Source organism: Dichomitus squalens (assembly GCF_000275845.1).
Source record: "Dichomitus squalens LYAD-421 SS1 unplaced genomic scaffold DICSQscaffold_28, whole genome shotgun sequence".
NCBI classification, from domain to species: domain Eukaryota; kingdom Fungi; phylum Basidiomycota; class Agaricomycetes; order Polyporales; family Polyporaceae; genus Dichomitus; species Dichomitus squalens.
This window is the reverse complement of record NW_006766910.1, coordinates 1-15603: the sequence shown is the minus strand read 5'-3', so window position 1 is coordinate 15603 and position 15603 is coordinate 1. Positions and strand designations below refer to the sequence as shown.

The window sequence follows — 15603 nt, the reverse complement described above, 5'->3', positions numbered from 1 at the left end:
CTATGTCGGCGCTATAATGACCATAAAGGGCATAATGGCCTACTAACGCGACATCAAGAATACAAACATCGGAGCTGACCTGGCTCTAGTATTCTAGATGCAAGATGACTTACACTAGGAGTTTCCTGGGACAAGGAGCATGAAATACAAGGTGTGAGGCCGTGCATGACCTCCGTATGCATCGGCACCTTCGAGCGCTATAGGCAGAGCCGCCGCGTCTCATCGTGATAGGGAGTTCAATAAATCAGCTTATATGTATTACGATCTGCAAAAGAATTGAGGTACAGTGTAGTACATTTGTCCAAGACGTTGTGAGAAGTGCCTTCACGGGGCGCAACAGGTCCAAAATGCGGTATCAGATGACAGCTACGCTCAATATCCTCGACAGGTATGATCACGGCTAGATGTTGACCCTGTCCGTTTGAAGCTGGAGAAATCTTGTACAGTCCATGGTCAATGCCCTTGGTATCTAGGTCAGTGAACAACTCTATATATGCTAAGTGTTGCGGGCGTTTGTCATGTGCTATGTGCGGGAACAAGTCCTGTAGACCGCGCTCTGGAATTTTGAAGACTATGCGCACGCGCGCAACTTTGAGCCCTAGCAATAGATATGAGTATGTACTGTAGGAAGTGTGTAAGGTTGCTCACATTGTGCCAAATCCTCACGAGGCTCATTAGATGCTGGGATGGGTACCTTGATTAGTGCAGTGTCGAATCGGCCAGGTAGCGTTGTTCCACGCCTTGTTGTGCGTGTCGCGGGGGCATGTACAACATCGCGGGTTTCTGTCCCAGGTGCTGCTAAGCCATCGGGGTCCACGATCCATAACTTGACCTTGTGATAGACCGGCAGAGTCTGAAATTGGAGGAATATACGCGAGGACTTGTATTCAACTTGCTGAACCGTCAACGCCGGGTTGGTGGTCTTGACAATGTAACGGGCAAGTGTGTCACGAAAGTAGCTCGCGCCGTACTCATACTGACGGAAAGTGTTCGAACACGTGACATAGGGCGCTCTCGTACTCATCATCGATGCATCCGTTCTACACCCCCCATTAGACAGAATACAGCGACATGATGTAGATATGTAGTATACATTACAGCACATTTACGAGTACTATCAAAATGGGGTATGGAGTCCTTTACGGGACTTGACAGCAGCAACACGGTCCTCCATCGTCCCGGCAACTGCCCAAATTTCCTCGATTGTTAACTCCTCCCACACGTGTTGTGCTGCCGCCCAAAGTTGTGTGAGGGAGTTGTGTGAACCTGGGATTTGTGCAACACGATCCTTCAGGATCTTCCAAACCAGCTCGATGGGATTCAGGTCTGGGGAATTGGGAGGGTGAGTGAGTGTGTGGATGTTGAGTCGTGCTCGAGCAGCTTTTGCGACCCGACTGGTGTGCGCTGGTGCCCCATCCTCGACAACAAGAACCTCCCTTCCCTTCTGCTTCTTCATATGCTCATAGAAGCCAAGAAGCGGACCTTCTAAGACTTGACGGACATACTGAGGACCCGTCAGCCCACCCTTCCCACGCTTTGGCTGCCCTCCCTCTGCTTCGTCCACCAGGTCCTGCCCAAGCTCCAGCTGTATGAGCGGTTCTTTTGCATCCTGTGCTATGCAGCCCCACAGCATGATTGACTTGCGGCCGCTCCGGAATGTGGGTTGGATGTTCTCTTGCAAGAACTCTTCACCTGCCTTCCTTGTGACATAGCGGCGACCGGGACGTTCCCCCAACTCCAGCCTGACCTCATCCGTCCAAATAACCACTCTCCAATCCCTTCCCTCATTCTCCCGAGCCCATGCTATGCGTTTTCGGACATTATTCTTGGTAAGGAAGGGCTTACGGTGCGCAACATGACGACGGTATCCGGCAGCATAGGCCACCTCTCGGACTTGCCGTCCAGTGACTTCTCCAACAAGGTCAGCAATGCCCGTATAGGGTGTTGTACGGTTCTTCTTGACCTCATGAAGGATGAGGCGTGTCTTCCGGTCTGTAAGAGTTGATGGGCAACCAGAGCGGGGCAGGGAATTTCGTGTATGATAGTTGCGGTCACGCTGGACCGTGTAAGTGACAGTCGAAGGTGCACAATTGCATTGCTTAGCAATCTCGTGACAGGAATAGCCCAGTGAATGTAGAATACATATAGCACCACGACGAGATGGAGAGAGCTCGCAGATCCCAGCAGGTGGCATGAGACAATGGCAGAAACACAGCGACGCGCACCCATCTTGCTGGCACATTACGTGATCGTGGGGGTGTTCGAACACTTTCCATCAGTATGAGTACTTGTTCGTGATATCCTCGAAGCTGACGCCCTTGACAGAGGCGTAGCGAGACATATGGATGTGTTTGTGCAACACATCTGCTGATGACTCGGGAATATCAACGACAGGAGGGAGCGGAGGTACATTGACAGAATCTTGCGGGACAGATGCGGTTCCTGTTGAAATCAAATTGAGCTGTTTCAAACGCCACTCGATATACTTCTCGTGTCGCAAGATCTTCTCCTTGAGCTCGAGCCAAACCGTCATCTGCGTGAGTTCGTCCTTCTTGTTTGTGGCGCGATATGCATCCTTAGCAAAGTCGATGTGTAGGCGTTCGGAATACTGGGTGTCGTAGTTGTCTGTTGTTCCGAAGAGCTCTATAGAGTGGCGATAGTGGTCGAGGGAATGGAGCTTGGGAAGCTCGAAGTGCGTGCGGATGCCGAGGTCAACGAAAATGCTCTTGTTCGCATGGAAGGCCTGGAGATGTTCTTCGAGGAGGTCAAGGGTCCTTGTGGTGTGAGTCGGATACTGAGCAAGATATAAGAAGTCAAGGAGAGCATGCGTGGCTCGCACAAGGCGAGCGGAGGAGAGACCGCCGGGCAGAGGAAGTCCAATCACAAGTCCGAGCAGAATCCGAGAGATGTCCTGGTGTTCTTTGCCAGTTTTGGCAAGATCTCCCGTACGCGAACATCTTCCTCTCCATTACCCCCGACATTCTTCATCAGCTCTACCAAGGTGTTGTTAAACACCTTCTCGCCTGGATCCACGACATCAGGAAAACGTCACGGACTTGTACAGGTACTTGGGGTACTTGGCCAAGTACCTCAAGTATCCCAAGTACCTCAAGTACCCCAAGTCCAATGGACTTGGCCAAGTCGGGTGGGTCGACTTGGCCAAGTACCAGGTACTTGGCCAAGTCCTCCAAGTCCCTGTTCAAGTTCATGCCCAAGTTCACTGTGAGATGTATTGAATAAAGATGATATGCATGGAAGTAAATCAAAGGACAGCTGCTCTTGATCAAGGTCAAGTGTACAATATTTGTTAGTGGGTGCAGCGGCGGCAAAAAAAATGCCACCACAGGGAATTGAACCAGCAACCTGCAATTTCAGTGTCCAACACAGTATGTTCAACCGCTACACTACACAAGCTCACACTATAGCACAGAATAGCAGCCATATATAGCGCTCTTTGCTGGACTCCGAGAAATTCTTCACCATCCTCTCCTGTACCATAGCAGAACTTGGACATCCACCACTGATACCACTATTCTTGAGCATTATCTGGATATTGTACCTCTGTATCACTACTGAAACAAGCACATTGTAACAACTTAAAGTCTTCTATCACATGTTATTGCCCTTCTTCTAATAGACTATAAAGCTGCTTCTACAGCCTTAAAACAGACTGGTTTACAACTAGTGTATGGATGTCTATGATAGATATTATTACATAAGAAGTATACAAGATGTGTGACTGATAGAACACCAATTGCTCAAATTGAGGCCTGAGTATACTGAAGTCAACATGTAAAGTCCAAGTTGTGGCCCAAGTACCCCAAGTACCCCAAGTATATAGACTTGGGTCAAGTCTGTGTACTTGGGACCAAGTACATGGACTTGAGGCCAAGTACACGGACTTGAGTCCAAGTACATGAACTTGGGCCCAAGTATGGGTCCAAGTCCGTGACGTTTTCCTGATGGAGGCGTATGGTACTGAAGAGATTGACGCTCGCTGCCGCCGCATGCCTGTCAACCACAGCTTGCGACACTTTGCCAACGGTATCTCGCACATGTCTTGTGTTACGGATGGGAGATGGGCTTGATTCCAACCTCCCGACACGCACTTGCGAATGCGCGAGGACCTTCGTCAAGTGCAGCAAGGGTGTCGAGGACCTTTCCGAGGTCCCAGAGAGGCTGGGAGGGCTCATGGGAGGCACCGACCTCATGACGTCCGATGGTGCACTTCGGACACTCGCCCATCTTGCACCCGGTCACCAGGACCTGCTCGGGGTAATCTCCAACGTAGGTCGCAAGAATAGGATGTCCACGACGAATGAGACTATCCCCACTGACCAGCTCCATTCCGTTCACTCCTGCGGAGGTGAGAGGCGCCAAAATTCGTGTCATGCAGGTGTGGAATAGGTTGGCTAAGGTACGGCGGCGCGTGGCCTTATTCTTGATATGGAGAAGACGGGACGTAGGGAGGTACGCAAGCAAAATTTGGCCGCGACCCGATGGTTTGCAGCGAATGTCCTTGGGTAAATTGCCAAGTGTCATGTAGACGGGGTAAGCGGTTTTGTTTCCGAAGGTGGTCAGCTGGGTTTTGTCTGATGAGATAATTACGGGGACGACTGTGGCACCGGGTTTCTCTTGTTCAAGTTGCTTCTATACAATGTGATATTAACAGTTATTGCGGGAGCAGTACACGGTAATCCACGACAACTTACCTGCGTCGACCACCACCACTTGCCAGTGTTCATGTCAAAATAAACTCGGATGGTCTTGTCTGCATCTGCATAGTGCCGCTCCGGCACAAGCAATAGAATAGGCGCGAACTCCGGATCTGAGAAGAGAGATTCGATGCAGGCTAAAACATCGCGGAAGAAGACTTCGAACGCCTCTCCGGCGACAACAATCTCGTGCCTCTGGAACCGCGGGCGTGCGGGAGGGAGATGGGTGTCGACAAGCTTATTGAGCTTGCGCCAAGTATTGAAGGACAGCGCAAGACGTTCTGCCACCTGGGAAGGAGTTTTGTGAGATCAGATGCATTCACTAGCATATCAAAGGCACTGGCAGCACATGAGGAGGAAGTACAGGAAAGCCCTTGAGGGTTTATCTCTGCTATGGCTGGCCCGCTCGAAGACGTGACCGTGCACTACGATGGCTGGGATCCGGGTCACTGTAAGGGAGGTTCCCAAGTGCTCCAGGGACAGCGATGGCACCAAGGCCTTCCAGCAGTGTTGAACAGGCGCTGGTTTACACAGCTTGCCTAACACAGCCATCACAAGATATGGAACGGCACAGCCGGTTACTGCAATAACCGAGGCTGTACTACTCATATGGTACACACATAGCTTCGCTGTGTACGCACTGCTTCTCTGTGCGACTGTGCATCCTGGGAATGTACTGTATAGTACTACGTAGCCACAGATGTACAGTAGTATATATAGAGGACCTCTGTACCCCCAATCTACAGTTCAGTTCACTCGAACATCTCCTCTCATCGCTCTAACAAGCCTCTTACAACCAACAACCCTTCTAGGTGAGTTGCAGGCTATCCGCTGTCGTTGCCACCTGTGGGAGAGGCCTTCGCCCCCCGGGTTCAACAAGCAGTACAACAAGTGTTTGGTTGTCGGAAGAGCTCACAACGAAGAAAAAGTCAAACGTACCCCCTCGATGGCTAGAAGTTCGTCTAGCGCTGTTGACCCTGGGCCTCGCAACTTCCCCCATCGTCCAACCTTCCAGTCCCGCTCTGATGTGAAAGAATAATAGATGTTTGCCTCAGCCAAACTACTCTCTGGGCTGAGTGCGTTCGCATACAAGGTATATGCTGGAGAGGAAGGAGTTGCGTCGAGAATAGGAGCGCCAGCGTCGGCAGATGGAAACTTGACGATGAACGTCTTCCAACAAGCAGTCTTCTCAACTGAGGCGCGTTGAGCAGTGGTTGGGAGCATGGGACCAGAAGCGTCAGGCATGGTGGGCTCTTGTGGTGCAAATTCAGCAGCAGTACTCGGAGAGGGGGGAGAATCCTGAGGGCGAGGAGGGGGCTCCCAAGGTTCTTGCGGCAGGTCGAGCAAGTCGTCCTCTTCATCCTCGGACGACTCCGAGGTAGGAGACCCCGGAGGGGCACCAGAGGAATCAGCGAAAAAGTCGTAGGGGTAGTCTCCATAGTAGTCCCCTTCGAAGGGGATGGGCTCATCTTCTAGGTCGCAAGCTTCGAGCGACGGCGGAAGTGCCGGTACCGGATCGACGTCGATCTCCTCCGGATTCTGGTCGACCGATGGGGGAAAAACACTGGCAAGAGTCGTGATGGATAGGGCTGCGTTGCGGAGGTTTTGGAAGGCTATACAATCTGTTTGGTGGGTCTGCCCTAAGTGTTTGGTGAGACCCGACAGTGAAAAGACCTTCTGACATCCTCCACACCGTCTGGGGTCGTTCGAGGCCTGTAGAGTTGCCTGAGAAGAGCCTGCGACAGGCCGAGAAAAAAGGTGCATGTGCAGAGTCTGAAAGAGAGGAGAACAATTGGATTGGGAGGTCAGAAGCAGGAAACCAGTACAAACTTGAACGAGGATTACTAACAGAGATGTAGTCCCTATTAGAATACGATCGGTGCGGGTTATCGGCTCTTGAATGTGGTGGCTAGCCAGACTACAAAAGCAGCCAATCCGCGCGCTCATGCTTGATCGGGGCTGGGTCTACTGTACCAGCCAACATTAGGCTCCAACGTGGCACAACTACCATCATCACCCCTCTTACCTCTTCCATCTTCTTCGACTCATACTGCAATATCCTATCCTCCCGATTCTACATCCACATTCCTTAGTGTCTATTCATCCTTTTTACTCTAATTTGCGGAGCACCGCCCTTCCTGCGGCTCGTCGCTGGCAGAGCCATGTCAACACGACGTACTCGCTCTGGTAACGGCGACCAGAAACAACACGGCCACTCACAGCAACCCGCCATTGAAGGCTCCGCTTGCACTGCCCAGCAGCCGACCATCTCAGACATGCCGTCGAAGCATCTGAAAGGTGGAGAAGCCTCGACAAAGGCTTCCGTCGCGGCTGTCTCCGGTCACTTCTCACAACACCCTGTCAATGTAGCCAATACGAGTAAGCCAGACGCAAATTCCATTTCATATGTCACTGTACTTACTCACATATATCCGACTGTCAGGCCTAGGTGTGGGACTCCCTGAAGACTCAGCTCTTCCAGCGCCGCCATCTGCCGGTCGTCGTAAGTCGAAATCGAACACTCCTCTGCCAGGCCAAGGTACGTATCGCTCTGAATATCACCTACAATGGTAGAACAATCTTCTAAGAGACCTAACAGCCGCCGGAGATGCTCACAGCAAACGCAAGCGCACCGGCTCCGATTCTGTGGGAGCTGACGCCGTCTCCCAGGCGAAGTCCAAGAAAGGCAAGAAACCAGCTGCCAAAGATTTGTCTTGTGAGTCCTTGTTTGTTCGCAGCACATCAAGAAAAACGACGGGCTCTTGAGGGAGACGCAGACGCACCACGTTGCTCAATAAGATCCAGAGCAGATGCACCTCTCCGTGTGGAAGTGCTCCCTCGCGCAGACCTCTCCAAGGTTCATGACGCTCATAGACCCACGTTGAGGGTGAGAATCCGCTTCTCACGCTTGTCGCACGGGACGGTCGGGATGCTGTAGCCCTTGGTGGTGACCGAGTGTGCCTTGAGGCATTTTGGCTTCGTGTGTCGCTAGATGTCTGAGGGTCCTGCGCAGGCAGGTGACGACGCCCACAGTGTCATGTGCACTGTCTGCGATTGCGCATGGGCGCATGGGGTGGGCTTTGTGCTTCTACAAATGCGGAAGATCCTGAGGAGAGACGCGGCTATAATAACCCTGCAGCGAAAGGACAGGCGAGAGCGATGTGGAGCGTCAGCGTATATGACCATGATGGGGAGTGCCTGCAACTCGGAGCTGAGCGCCAGAATGAGGTGCGGGAGGTATAGACGATGAACCTGGAGACCTGGACCCTTCTCTGTCGTCCACAGGACCCTGGGCATAATTGAGAGCACTACTCGAGTCCATGAAGGGGAAAACGGGGCTGAACCAAGGCAACTCACATATGCGGTGGCGGTGCGATGCGTACGTGAGAGGAGCGCCAAAGTCCTTGCTCGTGGAGGGTACAACGTGTTCGGACCATTGCTCATCAGACGTTTGTAGCGGTCGGTGCTGCGAATCCTCCTAGTAAGCGTGCGCAGGCCAAGAAACTGTCAGCCTCGACTGGGGGCCGCCCAAGCAAGAAAAAAGGTGCAGCTTCAAAGCCAGGTCAGCATTGCATCACTTAATCTATTGTATCACCGATGCCTTTCTAACCATGTTGCGGGCCCCATAACAGCTTCCGGTCTTACCAGAACTCATAGCGAGGTATCTGAACAAGTTAGAGAGAGCGAAATTGTACCCCCAAAGGCCCTTACTCCACAGGTTCGCAAACGCGACGGTGCACCCAAAACTAATGCTAGTGAGTTACAACAGAATATATATCGCAAGAATGACCTCCTTACCTATACACACAACAGACACTTCACAGGTGGTTGCGCGGAACACTCGCAGCGCTGCGAGGTCAACCCAGAAGACCGCGTTGCCTAAAAACGAGTCACAAGTCGAGGCTGACGAGGATTGGGAGGCCGGTCTGAGTGCCTCAGACGAAGGCCAGCACCCCAATAGTCCGAGTGCCTCTGAGTTCGAGGACCTATCCGCGTCCGGCGACAACCTCAATCTTGAAGGGGATGGCCAGCAACTTGCCGCTACCCTCGAGGCTGAGGTAAGTATTTTTTGGCTTGTCAATGGGAAGTACTCACTAGCGTTGTCCTAGCGTGCAATGTGGAATGATGGTTCAGAATTGGTAGCAACTGCACTGAAGGGCAAGGGTAAGGCCCCCGAGCCCCGTCCCACCTGTGGCGCCCCGATCGCGGGGAAGACGTACCAGCTACAGCTTGACGATTTTGAATCGTCTTCAGAATCCGAGCTGGAGCCCGATCGTCCTGGCTGTGGTGGTGAGTCGGCCAGCGGAGACCTGCAAAATGGCGAAGGAGAACATGGTGGGGGTGAAGAAGGGTATGGGCATGCGCTGGCAGTCCAGAAGGGCAAACGCCGGGCGAACAAGGTTTGCGCCCACTATGCGGCATTTGAACCTTGTCGACATATTAATCATCTCCATCTCTTTCACAGGCTCATAGTGTTGTGCAGGGCCGGGCCGAGCTCAAAACCCCGGGCTAGGGCCCGGCTTTGGAGGGCTCAGGCTCACTGAACCCTCGAGCCGGGCCCTAGTGGTGGGCTCGGGCTGGGTCCGGGTCGGGTCGGGCTCAAACCCGGGCTTTAGGCCTATCACATATACATGAAGAATTAGCATTTGACACGTACCTCAGCTCATTTGTAGGCCTTGCTACACATGAAAGAAAGAGTAAGCAGCATGTCAATGGCCACTTTTGGCGAAGAGAAGATGGTACGAACCCTGTGAGCCGCAGTCCTGAATCAGGCAGGTCTAGCGCTCACCCGACCGGCCGTGTCCATCTGCACCAGGTCCGCCGAGAGGCATCACTGTCAAGCATTGTGAGTCGACCCTTACTTTTCACCGCCTTGACTTACCTTTTAGCATCTCGGACGGCTGTTCAAGGTCCTACGCGGTCAGATACAGAGGTCCTCCTCAAGCCCGGGCTTGAGGGCTGGGCTCGGGCTTGCAGACATTCAAGCCGGGCCCCCAAGCCCTGAAAGCCCGACGTCGGGCTGGGCTGGGCCGGGCTTTTGGGGGCCGGGTACCCGGGGCTTCAGGGCTTTGAGCCCGGCCTTGCGCAACACTACAGGCTCAGAACAGCGCACCCACAGACCGCCAGCTCCTCGAGGTCGGTTCCCTGCCCCCATCGCTTCCCCCGGTTTTCTCTTACATTGTTTCATTCTTATCACTACTCTTGTTCTAGACACCCATATGGGCCCAGGACTCCTCGCCGGCGCCCGGTCCCTCAAGGGCAGGGGGCATTAGGACTGACCATGCGTCGCCGACAATTCCTCAAGCCGACGTCGCAACGCGCTCAACATCTGTCATTGCATTGCCGGCCCTGCCCACCCGTCAACATGGTCCTACCGTGAGCAACATGAATATGAATAATCTGCGGCTTGCGGCCCCTGGAACGCTGCAACCTGCTGCTATTCCTGCTCCTGAGGTTCCCGCACCTGTGCCGGCTACACCCCTGGGCCCTCCGACAGGCAATGGGCTCGGGCAAGACACTACAGTCGTCAATGCTCTCGGGAACACACAAGACCTTGCACCTCCCCAGGACGCGACCCCTCAGCCTACGCCCGAGCCCCCCGTTGATCATAATCTCCTCCCATCTGCTTATTACACCATTGTCACAGCTGCGCCTGGTGCTCCCGTCCTCCTCAACCCGCAACACCTTCACATCCGTGCTATCATCCGTGCGACCATACCCCGCCTCGAGGTCTTCTTGCTCACCGAGCACGCCTTCCCCGACCACTTCACTGCCTCTCAGTTCATTCGTACGGCCCTTATTGAGGCCGCGCAGACCTTCAAATACCTCGGCCTCGGCAGACGTTTGAACGATGACCAGGAGTTCATCAATCCCCTGGTTGTCCTTGTGAGTAATATTCTCTTCGTTCATCTTCAAAGCTCACGCACGTTCTGTCTGTGCACTTCCGACCATTTGCACAGACTAAGCAGCGGATAAGTAGCTTCCGTAGCGTTGTCAAGAAGTGTGCACAGTCCAACGTCGTAGCTCACTACCCCCTTGCGACGTCCCCAGACACAACCGCCCTCGTCAATGGTCTCTTCGAATGGCTTACCTACATATACCCGTACACTGAGCAGGCAAGTACCACGGTCATTTCCTCCATTTTCATGGCTCACTTCTTTGTCTTCAATTTGCTTGTTCGCTATCAATAGAATGGCAAGCGGACCGTCCCCTGGAACAAGCCATATCTCAACGATTGTGTTGTGGCTGTACTGTGCGCTGCGTTCTTCACTGGCCCGCATTCCATTGTGAATGCGGCGCCAGCTATCTTCGCGTCGACACTTCCTCAGCGCCAGGATGAGTGCGAAGTGCCCATGGTCATGGTCGCACTTGTTGGTACCGCGGTATATGGCTTGAATATTTGCTTTGGTGCTCATTCTCTTGACGCTGATATTACTATACACCCCCAGATACATGCCGCGCTCTCAGATTGGAAATCCGGCCTCAACAAGTCGCAGCGATTCTCCACTGATGCCTATCTAGATGTTTATAATGAGCACATTGTACTTCTCAAAGGTATCAAGTCGGAGAATGCGCGGGGTTATCACATCATGATGCACCGCCTATTCACGCGCGCAATGTGGTACGTGTTTTCCCCAGTACCTGTATATCACTGAAGCTGATGATCTCTTGAAAAGTGACACAGTTATGCCCTTCCTACATCTCCCACACACGAACACCGCCCTCGCTCACGTCGACTTCGCGGCCATGGACGTCGACTAGTCCCTCCCCCTGGGCCGTTGCAGCTGGACGTTGTCTCACCGGTGATATATCCTATGCTTCATTGTCTCCCTCGTGCACTCCTCCATATCCCCCATTCTTTTTAACATGCCTCGTATTTATTGTGACGCATTTATTAGTGTCGCGGACATTCCTATGTAGTCATCCTTTTAATAGTGCCCTTCATAGTCGTTTAGACCATTCCCGCTACCAACCTCATATCTCGCATACCCTAGGACTCACATAGTAGCTAACGTGTCGCATCATACCCTGGTTGTGTAGTCGTGTCATTAGCAGTCGGGTGAAGCAATATAGCGCTATCCCTGCAAACATCTCACCGTGAATAATCGGCATCTATCGACGCACTAATTTGAAGCTAATGTAGATATAACATCTATTCACTGAACCTCATAGATTGAACTAACGGCCTTATAACCACACATAGCCGAACTTCATTAGTGGGGGGCTAATATAATCGAACTAATGAACTAATGCCGCTTTTTAGCTCTAAAAAAGCTCGCTTAGTTGGATTCGCGGGGGGGGGGGGTTTCCGTAATGAATGTGGATGGTACCTCAGATGAGTCAGATCGCTTATATTTCAAGCTAGCGGCGATAGACTCAGCAGACAGGATAATGATGCGACTCGGCGGACAGGATAATGATGCGACTCAGCAAGTCTCTGATGAAACTGCAAGGAATAATCACTATATATCTATCGTTCAGTTGCTGTGCAACTGCATCCACAGCCGGATTGAGGTCAAGTGTACTACTAATTGCAGAGGAAGTGACAGCTCCGACAGCGCGCGTTGACAAGTCGCAGCGTGTGACATCACACATTTTGAACTCCATGCTCACATAGCAGACTTGCGGTCAGCTGTGAACTTCCTCTTATACTCTGCTCTTATCTTCATTCACAAGCAACGGAGATGGCATGTCTCCCCGCTGTATGGCTTCCCTTTTACGGTGCCTGGAACAGATTATGTAGTTACGCCCTCCTCATTTCTTTACTTCTGCGGCTGCTCCGCTCCATCACTGTCTACGTTGGAAGCAATCTGACTGGTCTAGTGTATCATCCGTCTCACCAACGCCCCCTATGCTTGCATTTGCAAGTACGAGTGGAAGCTAACGAGGATAGACACTACTAGAGACGTTTCACGCTCAGTCATCAGCAAAAGTGTAAAAATATCCTACAGGATTGCGGACATTGCCTGAAGCGCCAGTTGTGGCACGGTCTTGCAATACCGGAAATGTATTCCGAGAGCGCGCAATACCAGCAATACCTCGCAATACCTGCGATAATGCGAAGTATTGCCCGGTATTGCTGATATTGCCTGGTCTTGTGGGATATTGCAAGGTCTTGCAATATATTTACGACATTGCAAGACCACCCATGACAGCGCATGATCTGACGTATATTGCGCGCTCTCGCTGAGTATTGCCTGAACGGGCAATACGGCAAAAGATTTTTACACTTTTGCTGATGGTCCAATCGCTGTAATCGGTTTATCCTCTGCATCGCTTACTTGCATGTCACCCATGTCAGCCCTTGGCGCTGAACATGCTCTTCACTTACAACTCCCAGTAATACAGGGAGTGTACCGTAAGCTATCAGTAACGAAAACCTTGAAGCTCCGTCGACACAGCTTAGGATACCACCTAATCCACAGTTTTTCCTAGTTCTACGACCAGAGAGAGCATCTCATCATGATACAAATTTAAATTGCACCGCTATCCTCCAGCGCCGCTGACAAGAAACTGGGTCTTGAAGTGGGGTGTCCGGGTGAGGAACCCCCTTGGTACCCGTCTCTGAGCTCAACACAACGGATCGTGCTATGATCAAGTATCAGGTTCATCAGTGAGTGCAGGCGGCATTGACACATTGATTGATCGGTCACGAGATCATCGTGGGACACGCATCAGATCTGTCTTTCCAGTGTCCTCATCATCTATCAAGCCAACGGGCACAGAATACTGCCTCTAACAGGTTTTCAAGTCCAGAGCTCAGCTGCCCCCCAATTATTGCCATCGCCTGCAGGGTTGTCTGGTAAGTTAGACTGTCTGCCATTCACAGCACTAGACACTCATGCCGTCATCCAGGCCGAAGTGCAAGGTCTGATGATGACTGGCTGAGCCCATAGGCATAGCCACAAAATTCAAGCGGAATGGAGTCACATTTGATGGCTACGCAATCAGGAAAGCCTGGAACGACGTAGTTTGAATCTGTCGATACATAGTCTATGCGAGAAAGCTCTATGGCATGGGACAAGCGCAGAATCTCATGACCGGTGTTGGAGAAGGACATGCCAGTTTTACATCACCTTCTGAGAAGATATTAAGGATCCAAAGCAGAATAATCAATTCGCACCGCAACTGTGCCAAGCTATGGGTTTTCTCTGAGAGGAGACGCTGTGTCTGCCACCAGCAAGGATTCCTCAACTCGATACTTGTGGCATGGACAAGGTATGGTTAGAAGCTCCTAGTCTACGTCTGACATTATCGATGCCCGGGCTATTCTTTCTGTAACACTTACTGACAGAATGTGACTCGGTCACAAGGACATGATCAGAGAAGCAGCCTAGGGCTACGGTAATTGTGACATTGTGTCAAATTTGATACTGATGATTTTGTGCCGAAGCACCAGGGAAAGACTCTTACCATTCCTTTCAGAAGTTGCCCTGTGCTCCCGTACATATATTAGGTCTCTCTGCCATCCTGCCCTAACACATCACCCCGTCTTACACCTTCCGCCACTAGCGACCACACGAGATCGTTCTCATGTCAAGCTCGATAGTCACGTTTGATACATCTGGGTGGGACATTATCACTGCTCACACTACAGGAGCGATAAGGCAGATCGTCTTGTCTGCTGCACTATATGGTCGTTCAAAGCTGACTACTAATCCCGCTATCTGTCAATATAACTAACCGAGTTGGGTTTCAGGATGCTTCACAATTCTGGTCCTCGTGGTGTTTATGTCTCTGTTGAAGTAAGCCTGCCGCTTTCTACATCCACAATCCCTACTCAGTTGCTTAAACGCTCGCATTTATCCGAAGGCAACGGCATACTCATCCTTTCACTACCGCTGTCCTCGGTTCGACCCTCGTTCTGCTCTATGCATCCATCACAACGGCTGTCATCATCACTGTTCTAGAAATGCAGGCCATTATTCTTGTCAATATAATCAAGTCGGTGACGATTCTCTGGGATCCCAAGATTACTGCAAGCTCCCCACCGTCAATTGCAGGCCCGTTTGCCTTGGGTCCCGGAAACTATGGATCCTGTGCAAATACGGCGGCACTCACAGTCAACGTACGTCCTGGTCTTCTGACCACACCGTATTCTGTAACAACACTTTCACATTTCTCCTAGATACTCTTGAGTGATTTGATTGTGTGTTGGCGAGCTTTGTTGCTTTGGCCAGGGAACCGTGTAAGAGTTTTCTCCATCGTACTGTTGCTGACAACCTTTGGTGAGCCTGCAATCATATAGCAATTACTATGCATTCTCATAATCGTTGTCTCCGGGGTCATCAGCTCTGGGAACAGTGGATATTACACTTTTAGGCTCCCCCCTCCATTTGGATTGTTGAACAGGCGCTGGTCTACACAGCTTGCCTAACACAGCCGTCACAAGATATGGAACGGCACAGCCGGTTACTGCAATAACCGAGGCTATACTACTCATGTGGTACACACACAGCTTCGCTGTGTACACACTGCTTCTCTGTGCGACTGTGCATCCTGGGAATGTACTGTATAGTACTACGTAGCCACAGATGTACAGTAGTATATATAGGGGACCTCTGTACCCCCAATCTACAGTTCAGTTCACTCGAACATCTCCTCTCATCGCTCTAACAAGCCTCTTACAACCAACAACCCTTCTAGGTGAGTTGCAGGCTATCCGCTGTCGTTGCCACCCGTGGGAGAGGCCTTCGCCCCCCGGGTTCAACAGGTTATGAGCCCTGCTCGACGCTGCAGAATCTGCGCCGCTCACTGCGTGCTGCGATCTGTAAGCTCGCAGCTCACCTGGATCTTTTGCCATCGTTATCAATGTGTAACCGCTGCTTGGATCTGGCGCGATCATACGCTGCCTGCCATGCATGCGCTGTGGACTGTTGTGGCGCGC

At 51.8% G+C, this 15603-nt stretch overlaps 2 protein-coding genes across 2 annotated transcripts; one reads left to right on the top strand and one right to left on the bottom strand.

Moving 5' to 3' along the window:
- Positions 1-236: 236 nt before the first annotated feature.
- Positions 237-5939, bottom strand: DICSQDRAFT_65008 (uncharacterized protein; the record flags this gene model as incomplete). The annotated part of the gene is made up of 7 exons (XM_007367712.1): positions 237-589; positions 667-970; positions 2363-2940; positions 3014-3195; positions 4070-4650; positions 4713-5003; positions 5655-5939. 7 exons carry the CDS (start codon positions 5937-5939, stop codon positions 237-239), a joined length of 2574 nt encoding a protein of 857 aa, XP_007367774.1.
- Positions 5940-6877: 938 nt separating this feature from the next.
- On the top strand, positions 6878-11477 carry DICSQDRAFT_172000 (uncharacterized protein; the record flags this gene model as incomplete). The annotated part of the gene is made up of 13 exons (XM_007367711.1): positions 6878-7094; positions 7159-7254; positions 7315-7431; positions 8173-8277; positions 8348-8470; positions 8529-8773; positions 8825-9005; positions 9835-9851; positions 9927-10601; positions 10676-10843; positions 10907-11098; positions 11165-11337; positions 11393-11477. The coding sequence occupies 13 exons, from the start codon at positions 6878-6880 to the stop codon at positions 11475-11477; spliced, it is 2394 nt and encodes a 797-aa protein (XP_007367773.1).
- Positions 11478-15603: the final 4126 nt, after the last annotated feature.